At 35.0% G+C, this 16145-nt stretch overlaps 1 protein-coding gene across 1 annotated transcript in view; it reads left to right on the top strand.

Annotated features, from left to right (window-relative positions):
* Window positions 1-16145, top strand: part of LOC150086163 (serine/threonine-protein kinase unc-51-like) — a 231459-nt gene that overhangs the window by 54534 nt on the left and 160780 nt on the right. The window contains exons 4-6 of the mRNA XM_090373751.1: window positions 8590-8622; window positions 10629-10665; window positions 13831-13881. Of these exons, the coding sequence (XP_090229877.1) occupies window positions 8590-8622; window positions 10629-10665; window positions 13831-13881 (121 nt within the window). The remainder of the gene's footprint in view (window positions 1-8589; window positions 8623-10628; window positions 10666-13830; window positions 13882-16145) is intronic.

Below are 16145 nucleotides of genomic sequence, written 5' to 3' on the forward strand. Positions count from 1 at the left end.
AAATATTCTGAATTACCGTGAGAGAGAGAGAGAGAGAGAGAGAGAGAGAGAGAGAGAGAAGTAAAAGGGAATCACCAAAAAAAAAGGAGAATGATGATATCCAGCTCAGGACCCTGGGTGTGCCAAGCCCATACTCACCAGATGTGAGCCCCTGGGGTGATATATTGATAATTATCTCTTAAACATTATGCCCAGTTGCATTTAATCTTATTTGAGTACTGTGTACAGTTCTGGAAGCCTCATTTTAGGAAGGATGTAGAGTTGCTTGAGCGTCTACAGAGAAGGGCAACAAGATTGGTGAGGGAAGTGAAGGGGGTCCTCTTACCTAGAGCGGCTTAATTTTTGCAAATTGCAGTGGCTGGAGGCTAGGCACCTACAAAGTGATCTGATTGAGGTGTATAAGGCCTTGAATGGGTTGAGCATGCAGAATTCTGATGGAATTCTTCTGCTTGCTCAGATTACAAACCTCAAACCTAAGGAGATGTAAATTCAAATTGAGGAAAGGCAGTTGCAGAATAGATGTATGAAAATTTGCCTTTAGCCAGCAGGTGGTCAATTGCTGGAACAAACTTCCATCTGTTGTTGTGGAAGTTGATAGCTTAAATAAATTCAACGATGAACTGGACAAACTTTTAGAGGGAATGGTTGTGTGAATTTTTTTTGTTTTTTTGCTGGTGCTGCATAAGCTCATACACTTGCTTTCTTACATCACATGCCTCTATTACTATTACTAATTACCAAAAAGGTCGCATTACATAAGTCCATATAAGATGCTTGAAAATGTGGTCACATGATATCAATATGGCATATGATCCCCTCCAGTGGCTAAATAGGCCTGGCATCAGTGGACTATGCTCAATATAAGGGTGTCCATAAGACTGTGTGGCAACAAATCCCATTCTTCCACCAGTGCAAACCTTAGCTCACCAAGTGACCGAGCCGACCGGGCTAGCCGAGTGGGTAAAGTACCTGCCCGGCAACCCAAAAGGTCGCGGGTTCGATTCCCGCCTCGGGCTTGGATCAAAGTACTGCAAAAACCTTGGGAGGTGCAATATGGCCACAGAAGCCGATGCGCCAACAACTACCAAATCAAAAAAAAAAAAAAAAAAAAAACCAAGTGACCGAGGAGTTGGCTGTTGGTGTGCAATGTGATGCCCTAGGGCATCCCACACATGTTCGATCGTATTTAACTCTGGTGATCATGCTGACCATGGCAGTCATTGAATATCTTCAGTTTCAAGATATCCTTCTACCACTTTAGCTCTATGTGTAGTGACTTTGTTGTGCACGAAAAGAAAATCTAGGCCAACTACTCCCCTAAAAAGTCACACATAGGGTTCAAGGATCTGTTCTTGGTACCTCTGCACAGTTATGGTACCCCTATCAAAAACACGAAGAGGAGTGCAGCCGATGATCATTATTTTGCCCCACACGAGAACATTGCCTCCACTGTAAGTGCCCTTTTCTTTTCTCTAATGTTGGAGGGATGGTACTGCATTCCTTGTTGCCTCCAGATGGAATAACATCTAGAATCTGTTTGTAGGCTAAAACAGGACTCATCAGAGAACAGAACTGTACCCCATTTGTCAGGGCTCCAAGTCACATGTTCATGCCACCAGTTTCAATGACTCCTGTGTTGGTTTGGGGTTAAAGGGATACAAGCCACTGGCTTCCTTGTGTAGAGTCCACTTGAATCAAGCCTTCTTAACACAGTCCAGTTGGAAATGTTTTCACCTGTGGCTGCAGTAACCTCAAGAGACAGTTGATGACAGGACATTGTAGGGTTCTGTCTTGCTGTTAGTGCCAGATAGCGGTCTGTTCTGGTTGATGTAACCCTTGGGCAACTTTGGCTAGCTTTTCTTGTAATGATTCCTGTCTCCTGAAATTGCTTCCGTAGTACTGAATGACACTGTGTGACACATTAAGCCAACATGGCTGCGACTGCCTGCATTCAAGTTGTCCAACAGCCCGTGATCTCAAAGAATCATTTAAACGATTGACTTGCCATCCTGAGTACTGAAGATACAGCTATCCCACTGAGCAAGCCAAAAATTGTGAATGAAGTGATGTGGTTGTGACCCATTTTTATAGATCAATTTCTGTTGGATTTCTAATAGAATGCTGGCTCGATTTATATTGGATACTCAGAATTTGCATGCCAGGATATCTATTATATCAAATGTTTGCCTTCTACGAAACTGTTCAAAATAAGATATTCATGAAAAACATTTTGTTCTGTTAATTTTATTCACTGGTCTAGAGAAATTGGGTTGTACCAGGTATGTTTAACTTAACTAACCGTTAATAATTGGAAATTTTTGAGCATAACTTTTTTTCAAGTTTTCTTCAAATTGTGACATGACAGTATTAAGTAAAAATGGATAACGGTATATAATATTAACATTATAAAAATAAAAATGTATAATCCTTAAATATTAAGTAGAAAACGGCAGCCACGAGTCACATGGAATAGGGAAAAATTGTGTTTATTGAGGTTTAATCATATTACATAAATTTCATTAAGAATAATTTAATTAAATGATGTAAGTTTTATAATGAGGCACCCAGTTACTTAACTTTCTGCCCTTCTTTGGCAATGTTTTGATTCGTCATTGGGAATCATTTTCAAGTCTGATCTATTTGGGATGCAACTCACTGCTTCAGGGACTGAAAGAAAATCAACCCTTCCAGGTCAACCCTTCCTCATCTCTTCCATAATGCAGTATGACTGATGACTTTTGAGGTTATGATGGACATCTTGGCGAAATCCAATCTTCCTTACATTTCGAGGGTACAGCTCTAAAACGGTGTTCACAGGCTGGCTGCTAGTTAGTACACTGGACCGAACCTATTGCTAATTCTTTAGAAAACTTCCGGATCAGCTAGTATATAATCTTGCTACCTCTACTCTGCCAGATAGTCACTGGAGGGAGTCTAAGTAGTGTGTATGCGGTGGGGGCATTGTTGAGGCCACGTTATGTCGAGGATCTTGGTATATAATTACTATGTGTATGCCAAAACCAAAAATTTCATTACTTCATATAGCATGTCTCCCCCGCACTTTTTCTTACTATTGAATACACCATGAATTGTCAAACTAATAGAGTAAGTTTATCTGCGAAAAGATCTAAACCTCCAAAACACTTCCTAGTTCATTTCACAAATATAGGTTGTCTCAATTCTAATCTCAACAATGTCTATTTCCACTTGCAGTCTGCCAAACCCCATGTACTTTTTCTGACAGAATCTCAGTTATCGAATGATTCAACTACTGCTCATCTCAGATGCCCAAATTATTCGCTGTATGATTCCTTTCGCCTTAAAGGTGCTGCTTGTGCATATGTCCATTCCGATATTCCCCGTCAGAGGCTTGGTAATTTGAAATCTCCTCTTTTCGATCTTCTCTGGCTTAAAATCTCTCTACCTCATTGTGTCAAATTCATCTGTTGTCTCTCTACCGTTCTCCCAACTCCACTAATCACTTGGATTTCTTTGACTTCCTCTCTTTTCAACTTGACTCCCTCTGGTCCAACTTTCCTAACAGTGAGGTAATTTTCCTTGGTGATTTTAATGTTCACAACTCCAACTGGCTTCTGTTTTTTAGTCACACCGACCCAGCGGCCGAGATGCTGAGGCTTTTGCAATTACTAATTATCTTGCACAGATTGTTCATTTACCTACAAAAATACCAGACAATCCTAACCATACAGCCAACACGCTTGATCTTGTTCTCACAAACAACCCTTCTAAGTACACGGTCGAAGTGAGTGGTCCTTTAGGCACCTCAGATCACAACTTGGTGATTGTCTTTTTTCCATTTTTGCCTTTATCTCATGGCTATTGCCAACCTCGTGTAGAATGCAAAACGGGATGACCTGCGAAATTACTTTTCTTCTTTTCCTTGGTCGGACTACTGTTTCGAACTTCTGATGTCATCGTTTGCTCACATCGTGTCAGTGAAATTATTCTTCTAGGAATGGAATCCTTTATCACACACTCCGCTTTAAAATCTCATCCTTTATCTAAACCTTGATTTTCCAATAAATGTGCTAAGGCCATTCAGAAGAACGTTGCATATGGTAATTGGCTTGTTTCCAATTCTTCAGTTTCATTTTCTGCTTACACCAAAACTCGCAACAGTTGTAAAGCAATTATAATCAGTCCGCAGTTATTAATCAAACAAGATGGTTCTATTGTCACTTCGGCCAAGGATAAAGCTGACCTGGTAGCATCCCGTTTTTCTTCCAACACATGTATTAAAGATCTTGGTAAAACACCTCCCACTATTTCCAACACACTTCATTCAATGCCTCCTGTGGTCTTCCCGTCAAAAGAAGCGAGCGCAGCAAGAAGGGGGCTTCACCCCCTTCTTGCTGCGCTCGCTTCTTTTGACGAATCTTGATGCTCAGAAAGCTCCAGGTCCCGATGGTATTTCTCCACCTGTTCTAAAAACACGTGCTCCAAAACTTACTCCTGTTCTTTGCCGCCTTTTTTCACTTTCTTATTTCAAAGGTGTTTTTCCTTCTGCTTGGAAATTTGCTCATATCCAGTCACTGTCTAAAAAGGGTGACAAATCTCTCCCATCCAATTATTGTCCCATTGTAATTACTTCTGCTCTTTCTAAAGTAATGGAGAAATCAATTAACCGCCAACTCTTAAACTACCTTGAAACCTTCCATGTGATCAACGATCACCAGTATGGATTCCATCAGTGTTGATCCACTGGTGATATTCTTGCTTATGTTACCCATTTATGGACAAATTCAATGGAAAAGTTCGGTGAAACACAAGCAGTTGCTCTTGACATCTCAAAGGCTTTTGATCGTGTTTGGCATAAAGGTCTCCTACACAAGCTTCCATCTTATGGTGTGTCAACTGTTTTTTTTAATTGGTTATACAGTTTTATCTCTGATCGCTCACTGAGGATGATGTTAAATGCCTCTCTGTCTTCTAACTTCTCCACTAATGCTGTTGTCCTCCAAGGTTCAGTTCTTTTCCCCACTCTTTTTCTCTTGTATATTAATGACCTTCTTCCATTGACTGGAAATCCTATCCCTAGTTTTGCCGATGATAGCACATTGCATTCCACTTTCTATTTTGAGAAACCTTGCCCTGCTCAATCAGCTTCAACTTCTCAAATATCCGTTACCAATTCCTTTAATGCCGATCTCCAGTAGGGCAAAGACAATTTAGTTAATTTCAATTCTTCTAAAACTCTTTCTTGTCTTATATCTCGCAAAATGGATTCTTCTGCTCCTATGCTTATCTTTGGTGACACTCCTGTTTCTAGGCAAGTTGATATATCTCTTTTGGGGATTAGCCTGACTTATAATCTCTTTTGGCACAAGCACATTTCAAATATTACTTCCTCTGCATCTTGGAAGAAAAAACTTGGAAGAAAAAACTTGGTTTTCTCTTTCGCTCTCGGTGTTACTTTTCTTCAAAACAGCTTTTCACTCTGTACAAATCACAAATCTGTCCTACCTTTGAGTATTGTTCCCACATCTGGAGCGGTGCCCCCAAAATCTCTCTCTTGCTTCTAGATTCCATTCAGAAGAGGGCAGTTAGGTTAATTAATGACTCATCTCTAACAGAGTCTCTCTATTCTCTGTCTCAATGAAGTACTGTTTCTGCTACATGCCTTTCCTTCAGATACTTCCATGGGCACTGTTCTTCTGAATAGCCTTCTATAATTCCTGCTCGCTCTTTCAAAACAGTCCAACTACATGCCGCCACCAGCCAACATCTATTTACTGTCCAACTTCAAACACATAGAACCAACTTTTCATCTTCCTTGTTTATTTATTCAACTGCCGTTTTCTGGAACAACCTTCCTTCATATGTCTTTCCTGAAAATTACAGTCTACTGGTGTTCAAGTCTAATGTCAACAAATATCTTCTCTCGTCATCTCAATCTCCAACCCAATCACGTAGTTAAGTACTATAAGTTCTAATACCTCTCGTGTGTGGGATTTTCATTGAAAAAAAAAATATATATATGGTTTTTAAAGAGGAATCAAAATTACCAAAATTAAGAAATATATGATCTTTTCACATGTGGAAGGGATTTAATAATGGAAATTATATTGAAAATGTAAGTGCTCTTAATCTTCTTTATGTAAACGTTTTATAAAGAAAAAATTTTTGTGAGTTTGGAAAACTTCTGTGTTGTGGCATGCAAGGCTTCTGGAGAAGAAATATTCTTTTCAGATATATATATATTTTTTAAAGAAAATGTCATCAGTCGATATTAATAAGAATATTGTAACCACTGACTTGAATGTTAAACATACACAGGCATTAAAATTATTATAAAAGAAACAAAACTATTATGAGCATAAAATATATTAAAAATAAAAGAAATAAAATTCACGCTTATAGCAATTAAAAGTGAGAAGAAGAGAATATAATATAATATTTTTTTCAAGAGGAAAAGAGGCCCATATGCCTCGTTCTTGTATGTTTATTGTATATGATCTGTCAGGTATATTGCTATATTGTGCATTTTATTTCTTTTATTTGATTTTAATTTATTTTTAATACCTTTTATGTCTTAATAGTTTTGTTTCTTTTATAGTTATTTTAATGCCTACTAGGAGGCTTCACCCCCTTCTTGCTGCGCTCGCTTCTTTTGATAAAGTAAAATAAAATGCTTACAGAAGCTTACCACACTGTGTGTGTGTGTGTGTGTGTGTGTGTGTGTGTGTGTGTGTGTGTGTGTGTGTGTGTGTGTGTGTGTGTGTGTGTGTGTGTGTGTGTGTGTGTGTGTGTGTGTGTGTGTGTGTGTCTTTTCCTCTGCTATGAATATATAAATACGTTACATAGGGAAATGAAGCATGGTACCGCGTGGTCACCTTAGTTTTTTTTTTTTTTTATGAAAACACCAAACACGAGAGGTATTAGAACCTATAATACTTAGTACCATGCTTGGTTGGAGAATTAGAAGATGAAAGAAGATATTTGTTGACATTAGACTTCTACTTCTGTAGACTGTAATGTAAACATAGCGCGTGATCACGCTTAAACTGAAGCTTGTTTAACCATGATAAAACAAGCTTCTGTTGCGTATTTTAGTATTTGTTATGTATTACCACGTAACTGCATCTCTCTTCTCCCATTGACTGAATAAATATCACTAGGAGGAAAATTATTTTAATGTATAGAAAGAAATACCGGCCTCCGTAGCCGAGTGGGCAGGAGCGGGAGTGCAGTAGCACACGCTCTTTGAGTAGACCGGGGTTCAAGCCCCTAACTGCTGAATATGGTCGATCTGCCACCCCGCACTGGATCAGCGTGGTAGATTATGGTCCATTTCCCTCAACATGAATTGTTGAGGAGGCTTCCATCCTGCAGTGGGTTGATAATGGCTGCACTTTACTTTTTTTTTACTTTATAGAAAGAAATATATGTATTGTATTTTTAAATAAATTGCTTAATGTTCAAGTCAGTGATTACAATATTCTTATCAATATGAGTATACCTGATGCCTGGGGTCTCTTCTAATATATATATCATCAGTTCTCAGAAGTTTGGATATGATGTGAAGGACCGTCGTTTTTCAAAAAAACTCTGTCTCTCATGTACAGATTTTTTTTATTTTTTATTCTTTATAATTTTTTATTTGAACTAGATAAAGAGTTGTCTAGGAAAGAAATACTTTATTAATGGTAGTATAGTATAATAATCTGATTTTTGAAAGGCGATTTTTCTTCTTCTTTTTTTTTTTTTTTTATTAATGGTAGTATTTGAGACAAATGTTTATTATGTTACGAGAGTGTTTTTGTCTGTTTTTTTACATATCTGGTGAAATGTTGGACCAGGACTAATAGGTTTTCTCGAAAACCATGAGTGATAGTTTAGTCATTCGCTTCTGTGAACCCAATTTTCCATGATGTATTTCGTTCTCTTCATTTCATATTATGTTTAGTTTCTGTAAGAATCTATAAGAATAATATTGGCCCTATACTATGCAATTTATTATTTTTCTCAGTTTTTTTTTTTGGTAAAATGTCAACGAAAAGAAACTGCATAGAAATGGGTAGAAAACCAGGAAGAATGTGATATAATCAAATTAATATTAAGGAACTTGAGAGATTTCGCAGCAAAAAAAAAAGTCACAACAAATTAAACAAAAAACGATCAAACATTATTTTAAAAAGTTACTTTACATTTTTTTACACATAATTTCCAGTAAAATACCTATCCGAATAATACATATGTAAATGTGTGAATTTTTATGTTAAGTTATTATTATTTTTAATTAAATAAATTCATTTTTTTTTCATGCTATTTAAAGTCTTTTTCTTTTACCTTAATACATTATAACAGAATTTATTTAATTTTACCTTACATTCAATTATCCAGAAAATTTTGCTATCCGGAAGAGGTCTGACATTAATTATTCTGGATAACTGACACTACTGTATGTTGAGAGAAAACACTCGCACGGCATTAATTTTTCTGTTTACTAAAATATAACTTAATTATTTTAGTTTTAATTTTACTAATTTCCTTACTAATATGGTTTGTGTTTTAAGATTTAGATGTTATTTGTTTGTAGTCTTTTACAGTCACTATAATTTATTTCAGGAAACTGCTCACCATGTCTATCTTGTCATGGAGGTAAGCAATGAGCATTTATTTATTTATAAGCACAACCACTGTGTGTGTGTGTGTGTGTGTAAAATTTAATTTTGATTATATAAATTTTATGGATCATATAAAACAAACTAAAAGTTCATATGCTACTATGAACCTGAAGCAATAGGCAAACTTCAGGAGGTTGATAATTGTATTTTAGTTATTAGTTGTGTTGTGAAATGTAATATTGACATGTATTCCATTCTCAAGTATTATAGCACTGAGCATCTAAAATTATGGATGTGATCACTGTTGAAAAAGTGGATAAATAAAAAGTAAATTGCAGGAATTTCAAAAGAATTTATGATTTTTTAAAAAATTGTTTACAGTATATAATAACAATAATGTTATTATATACTGTAATTAGAGTGAAATTATTCTCAAAAATAAATAAAAAAATTTTAAAAAAATTTACAAAAATTGGAAAAAAAATGAAAAAAACAAAAGAAGCTCAATTTTAATTATTATGATTTTTTTATGCGTAATCTGTTTATTATAACCTGATTCAGTTTCATCACTTTCTTGATCCACAGAATTTATTTAATTTTGGCTTTTGTAAGCCCAGATCAGACGGCTGAAGCTAACAGGTGTAAGCTTCTCTTCCAATTTTCAAAACTATTTTCTGACTGCCATCTGTTATAAACTTTTTACAGTTACTTGGAAACCAGTTAAGGTATGATAGCACCTATTTGAATATTTGTAGACAATCCATACATAATGAATTGACAGAAAAAATTATTGGAAACAACCTTTACAACGTTTGCACGTGCACTCCAGAGCCTACATGTAAAAAAACATGTAATGTGTACATGTGAAAAGGTTAAACTACAATCTGGTTCAGATTATTGTGATTGCACTGTATGTTATTGGTAAACATATATATTGCTTTACATGTGTGTTTTTATTGCAAAGCACATTTCAAACTGCTATAATTTTTAGATGAGGCTGTGCAGACAGAATGTTTTATATTTTGCTGTAGTCTGCAGTACTTGTTTTGCCATGTGCTGCTTTGGTAATCCACAAAGTGCATATTTAAGAATACTGCTTAACAAGAAGCATGTGTGTATTTGCATAGCATCTTCTAGGAAGCATGCCATTTCACTTTGTTACTTCATGATAAGTAAATTGTGGAACTGCAGTGCATTAAATACGAACTAAATACTTTGTATAATAATAAGGGAAAAAAAGATTATTAAGATAATTCTCTTTAGCCTTTAGAAGCTCTTCAATGTGCAGTAAACTTTTGAAGACTCTTCTTGCAGATAATGTCATCTTTTCTGCTTATCTTTTCTTGCTATAGGTTGTGCAGCTCTTTGTCAAAGGAATATGGATATTGCTTAACTAATTACATTAATGGATATTGCTTAACTAATTCACTAATGTGAAAGTGTTTTCTTTTTTTTTTTTTTTTAAGTGGAGGGTTTGGTTGTACAGTGGTTTTTACTTTCCTGGAAGATATTCTATAATGTACACAAGATACAAAACCCGATATTCCATATTTATTTACTTTTTGTTTAGATTTGTCAGTAACATCATCTTTCGTTATCGTTCTTTAATAATGTCCTTTAGTGTTGCTTTGAGAATTTTCTTTATATATTTGATAGCTTAGTTTTATATTCTTTCCCAAGATCTGTCCAAATGAGGTTATTCTAAATAAGAATTTATTGCTGTTATTCATGATGTCAACAATATGTTGTGGTTTCAGGAGGCTTGAACTCAATGAGTGCCAAATTATGAGTAAGTTTTACTTTATAAATTTTTGCATAGTTCCAACTTAAATCACAAAATATTCATTTAAGTATATCTGTATTGATTAACGTATATTTTTATGATCAAATTTGAAAAGCATTAATGTTATTAAAATTTGAAATAAAAGTTAATTCTAAATATGGTATATGTCGATTTGGCATTTTTACTCAAAATTTATTTTTTTAAAATTTGACTCCAATTGATAGCCATTTAATTTATCTGTATTTTGTTCATTTTAGTATTGCAATGGAGGAGATTTGGCAGACTATTTGCATGGTAAGTTTAATGTTTTATAACTTATACAAAAGTAAAAAATGCTGATTACATTTTGTATGCAATACAATATTCATGTATTTAAGATGGAAAAGGTTTGTAATTTAAAGTGAGCTCATCCAACTCAGTCATGCTAGATAGCTTTGTGGTGAACAATAATCATATTATTACTATAATATATGCATTATAACTCTTCTTTTTCTTAAAAAAAAAAAAAAAAAAAAAAAAGTGTTCAAAATTTTACCTCAATACCAAAAAAGTATAAATGTTTTTCAGGATTCTTGGTATAAGTCAGAATGATATAAATCTTAGTAAAAGTCAGAAAATTGAAGGAAAGTCCTTTTTAGCTATGTGAAAATTATATGACTTGTTCTCTGACTTAAACTCTAGTATAATTCCATCATAGTGTCTTTTTTAAACATATATTATTTCAGATCATTTACTCTGAAAATGCAGTTAACACTATCTAGCATCCTCAGAAACTGACGGCGCTTCCTAGCCAGGTGGGCAGGAGCAGCAGTGCATAGCACACGCTTCTTGATTAGAACGGGGTTCGAGCCCGTGAGCCACCAAATATGGAGGGTGCGGAAAGGTCAGGGAATGACCACTGCATATCCCCGAAGCAATATGGCCTTAGTTGCTAATGCTCCTAAAAACCAAATAACAAGAACATCAGAAACTGACATATACTGAATGTCTTAAAGCACATGAAGTTATGATGCCATGTGAGAAATATGAGATACTTATTGCATTTTCAAATACTTTCTATAAGTGTAAAATTGTACTATATGCAAATATCCACATACCACAATTTGTTTGAAAATATAATATTGTAATATATTTCTCCTAATATTATTTCTCATAAATAATAATATTAGGAGAAACTTATTCACAAAAAGCACTTATTAATAAAGACATCATTGAAAATTCATTTAATTATGGCTAAAAGTTTTTTTGCCATTTTTGCTGCTTATTTTAATGTAATTGGATAGATTAAATCATCTTCAGATGCATTATTTAATATATCTTCAACAATTTCTCTTCCATTTTCTTCTCAGTTATCACAAAATCATTTAACTCCTGCTTATAACGGTATACTTTTGATATATCCATCCATAAACACTTCTTCGTGCGTGAATGTACATGCAAAATATTTATTGTTTGTCAGCGACCTGAATAAGATCATCACCAATAGTTGCACCAACCACATCTAGTGGACCAGTGTGGTTAATTCCTTTCCTTTTAAGTATTAACATAAGCAGAGAATTCCTTTCTACTTTTCTTTGCATTTTTAACCAAAGATACCTTGTAATCTGCCTTAGCTTACCTAATGCCCTTAGTAACTTGATTGCAGACTAGTTTATAGTTACTGTTGGCCCTTGTGTCCCTTGCATTTATCTTCTCTGCCAGTAGTCTCATCAACTTGTCTGAACCCGGAAAAGTATCTTAGTTTGTATAAAAAGCTTAATAGTGTCTATGATTACTTTTCTGGATGCTTCCCATTTAGAATTTGCAGTTGGTAACATTATCAGTTGGTCTAACTGACAGAAACTAAAAAATTATATACAACTGCTGTAGTTGCCTTTACAAAAGCAAAATCCTTTTCCTTTTTGCCCTTGACAGTAGTTATATCTTTGTTATGTTACGGATATAACAGTAGTTATATCTGTAGCTCCCACATCAATATATATATTATGATCACTGCCACTTAGTGGTTCCCTTACCTGGATAGGATATTCTTAATGTACAAAGAATCACTGCTGATAATCAGATCAAGGCTATTGCTTTTTTTCATTGCCTCTCTAGCATGCTGATATAGAAAAGCCATCCAATAAATCTGGAAAAATCTTCTGCTGTGTGAGTTACAATTCATAAGTTCCAGTTAAAATCCTCTATTATAAGATATTCTGATTTGCTGATCTGCTCTGTAAAGTAGCACCCACAACAATATGTGGGAGTACTTTACAAAATAGTTGCTATAGCAGTTTATTATAATAGTTGCTATAGCAGTTTATTATAATAGTTGCTATAGGTTTATTATAATAGTTGCTATAGCAGTTTATTATAAGAGCTGCTATAGCAGTTTATTATAAGAGCTGCTGTAGCTGTTTGTTATAATTATCACTTTTGTTTTCCCAGTGCTTATATTTCACCAAACTGATTCAGCATTACACTGGCTATCCATATCAACCAGATGCACTGCCTTAGATTCTATATGCTTCTTAACCAAGAGAATAACGTCTTACTCCTTCCTCTCTATCCTTTCTATACACATTATACTTGTTATATTCAAATTTCATATCATCTCTTTCTAAGTGGCACCATGTTTCCGATACCCCTACAATGTCCAAGTTTGTTGACTTAACTAGCACTTCACAAGTGCATCAGATTTGTTTACTGTATTCCTAGCATTGGTGTACAAACAAGTATACATATGCCTATTGTTTTCTGTTAATAACCCTAACACAGCCCATGTATTTGCATGTCCTGTGAGAACTCCCACCAGACCTTGTAATTCTCAATACCTAGCTTTCCATTCTGCTGCATGTTCAAATAGAAGTAGCAGCACAAGAATCACTTTTGCCTCTGCTTGTGGCTGCTAATCTGTTAGTCTATGTTTTCACTCCCCCCCCCCAGGCTAGTAGTTTTCTGCCCTGCTTAACACTACCTGTTTTACCATGCATATAGATACTTGGTAAAACATTTAAACATTCACATGTATTAAATATATTACATTTTCATTATATAACTGTTGTTTCCGTGTATATTTCCTTATATAAAATGAAATGTATACATTACTTAAATAAAACTGCAATAAAATTAATAATATCAATCTGTAGGAATGAACTGCCTTCCTTTATAAATAAATTTATTAATAATTTTGAAGATTTTTTTTTTTTTTTTTGGAATATTCCTGAATGAGCAGTGTGAACCAAAAGTCGAAGCAGATCAGTGGTGGCCATGGTGAAAAGCTTCTTTAATGGCCTCCTACATACGCACGACCATAGCAATCACATTGGTTTTTGTTCTTATGCATTTATACATTGTATAAACATTAAAATTGTGTTTTGTTGTCCTCACTTCTGGATTATACTGTATACTGTGGCATATTCTAGTGTTTTCTTTTTTATTTCTGAGATGTTAATTCATATATATTTTCTTTTTCAGCTAAAGGCACTCTTAGTGAAGACACAATTCATCTGTTTTTGAGGCAGATAGGTATATAATGTTATGTAAATTTTAGGTTTCTCTTTTCTATCTTTTAAAAATTATACTTGTCTTAAATATCCTTTTCTAATGCTAATAGCACAATACTACATTACATGAATTAACTCTGCATGGTAATTTTTTCATTTTTTATATATATATGAATTGTGAGATTTCAATAGCTGTTACTTCAAAGAGAATGGAAAAATGTCGACGAACCATCAGCAGTTAGAATGAAAAGATATATTTCAAGATATTGTTAACTTTTGATAATATTTATGAATTTGCTTTCTAAACAGACAACTTAGTTAGGAGTAGTGAAGCCCTTCTCACTGTTTTGTGTAAAACACCAGATAAAATAAAACATAAAAAAAACTAACTTTTTCATGTAAGAAACAGTTACAGTGGGGGAAAGAAACACTTTTAGCATTAGCTTTACTATTAGTAGAGGCATATGGTGCAAGAAAGCAATTTTTTGGCTAATGCTTATACGGCATTAGCCAAAAAAAAAAAAAAAAAACTTCATTTCACCCATTCATTCACTCGAAAAGTTTATCCAGTTCTTCCTTAAATTTATTTCACTATCAACTTCCACAACTACGGATGCAAGTTTGTTCCAGCACAACCACCTGCTTGCTAAAGGCAAACTTCCCCAGATCTATTCTGAAACTGTCTTTCTTCAATTTGAATTTATGCTCCCTCAGGTGTGTAATCTGAGAAATGGGAAGAATCCCATCAGCATTGAGCTTGCTCAAACCACTCAAGGCCTTATACACCTCAATCAGATCACCTCACAGGTGCCTAGTCTCCAAATGCTGCAATTTGCAGAACTTAAACCTTTCTTGGTAAGAACAACCCTTTCTTCCCCCTCACCAATCTTATTGCTCTTCTCTGTGCTCATTACAACAGCTCTACATCCTTCCTAAAATGAGGCCTCCAGACCTTTATGCAGTACTCAATGTGTGGCCTGACCATTGCCTTACACAAGGGGATAATCACCTCCTTATCCCTGCTAGCAAACTTCCTGTATATCATTGACAAGACCCCATGAGCTACTCTGGTAGCCTGTCTGCATTGCTCAGAAAACTTCATATCTGACTGCACAGTTACCTCCAGGTCTTTTTCATTTTCCACTACCTTGAAGGGCGCCTCCGTAGCCAGATGGGAAGGAGCAGTAGTGTGTAGCACATGCTTCTTGATTAGACCGGGGTTCGAGCCCGTCACCACCAAATACGGAGGATGCGGAAAGGTCAGGGAATGACCACCGCATATCCCGGAGCAATATGGCCTTAGTTGCTAATGCTCCTAAAAACCAAATAACAAACTAACAATAACTACCTTGAATGTAGTCCTGCACTTTAAAAAATGTGCCCATATCATCTAAATGAAGCAAACTTTAGATGTTATGGCACATAAAAGGATGGGAGAAGGCAAATTAGCTAAACAGATATTCAAAGCAAAAATCGATGGTAATAAGCAGCCTAGAGTCAGACCAAGTATCAAGGTGGATCAATTGCATTAAGTAAGCATTAAGGTTAAAGGGGCTTACTCAGGCTAGAACTTGAAGACCTAATATAAAATAGATTGAATGGAGGAAAATAGTGAATGGAAGGATATAACAGAGTTGAATGATGATGATATTGTATTTTGCTGCTTATATAAATCAGTAAAACAATGTCCATAAGTTAGTCAAAATATTTAAGTATTTCAATTCAAGTAAAGAAGCTTGAATTGAAATACTTAAATATTTCAATCTACTACCATCTCTAGAATGTCTTTTATTTGTTTGATTTTATCACCTAATTTATTCACAAAAGTTTAGCTTAATATGACACTTATAGGAAATGGTGCCCCCTTTTCACTTTGTGGATGACCTGAGCTGATTTCTGAGAAATGTGAACATAGACTTGATTATTTCATTCATAAACTGATTGTGTGCTTGTTTTCTGTGTGTTGATGAAGTAATTATTTTGCTTAGATCTGCTGAATTTTGCTCAGATGTGATCAGTGTGGTCCCCTACTTCTCTAATAAGCCTTTATCCTAAGGTCTGGTTGTTTTTTGGGTGGTTTAATCGATTTTAAGAAATTAAAAAATCACGAAACAAAGTAATATAGGGATTCTATTCCATCAGGAATGGAATCCCTCATTAACATGATTATGAGATAACAGAAATAGGAAAGCTCTATGAGAGACCATGTACTAGATGTCCAGTTCAGAAGTTGTCATACAGACAGCTGAATTTATTGATAAATGAGCTGCTTACAGCACTCAGAGC

Source organism: Mastigoproctus giganteus, chromosome 5, assembly GCF_048544385.1.
Source record: "Mastigoproctus giganteus isolate SK-2022 chromosome 5, ASM4854438v1, whole genome shotgun sequence".
NCBI lineage: Eukaryota > Metazoa > Arthropoda > Arachnida > Uropygi > Thelyphonidae > Mastigoproctus > Mastigoproctus giganteus.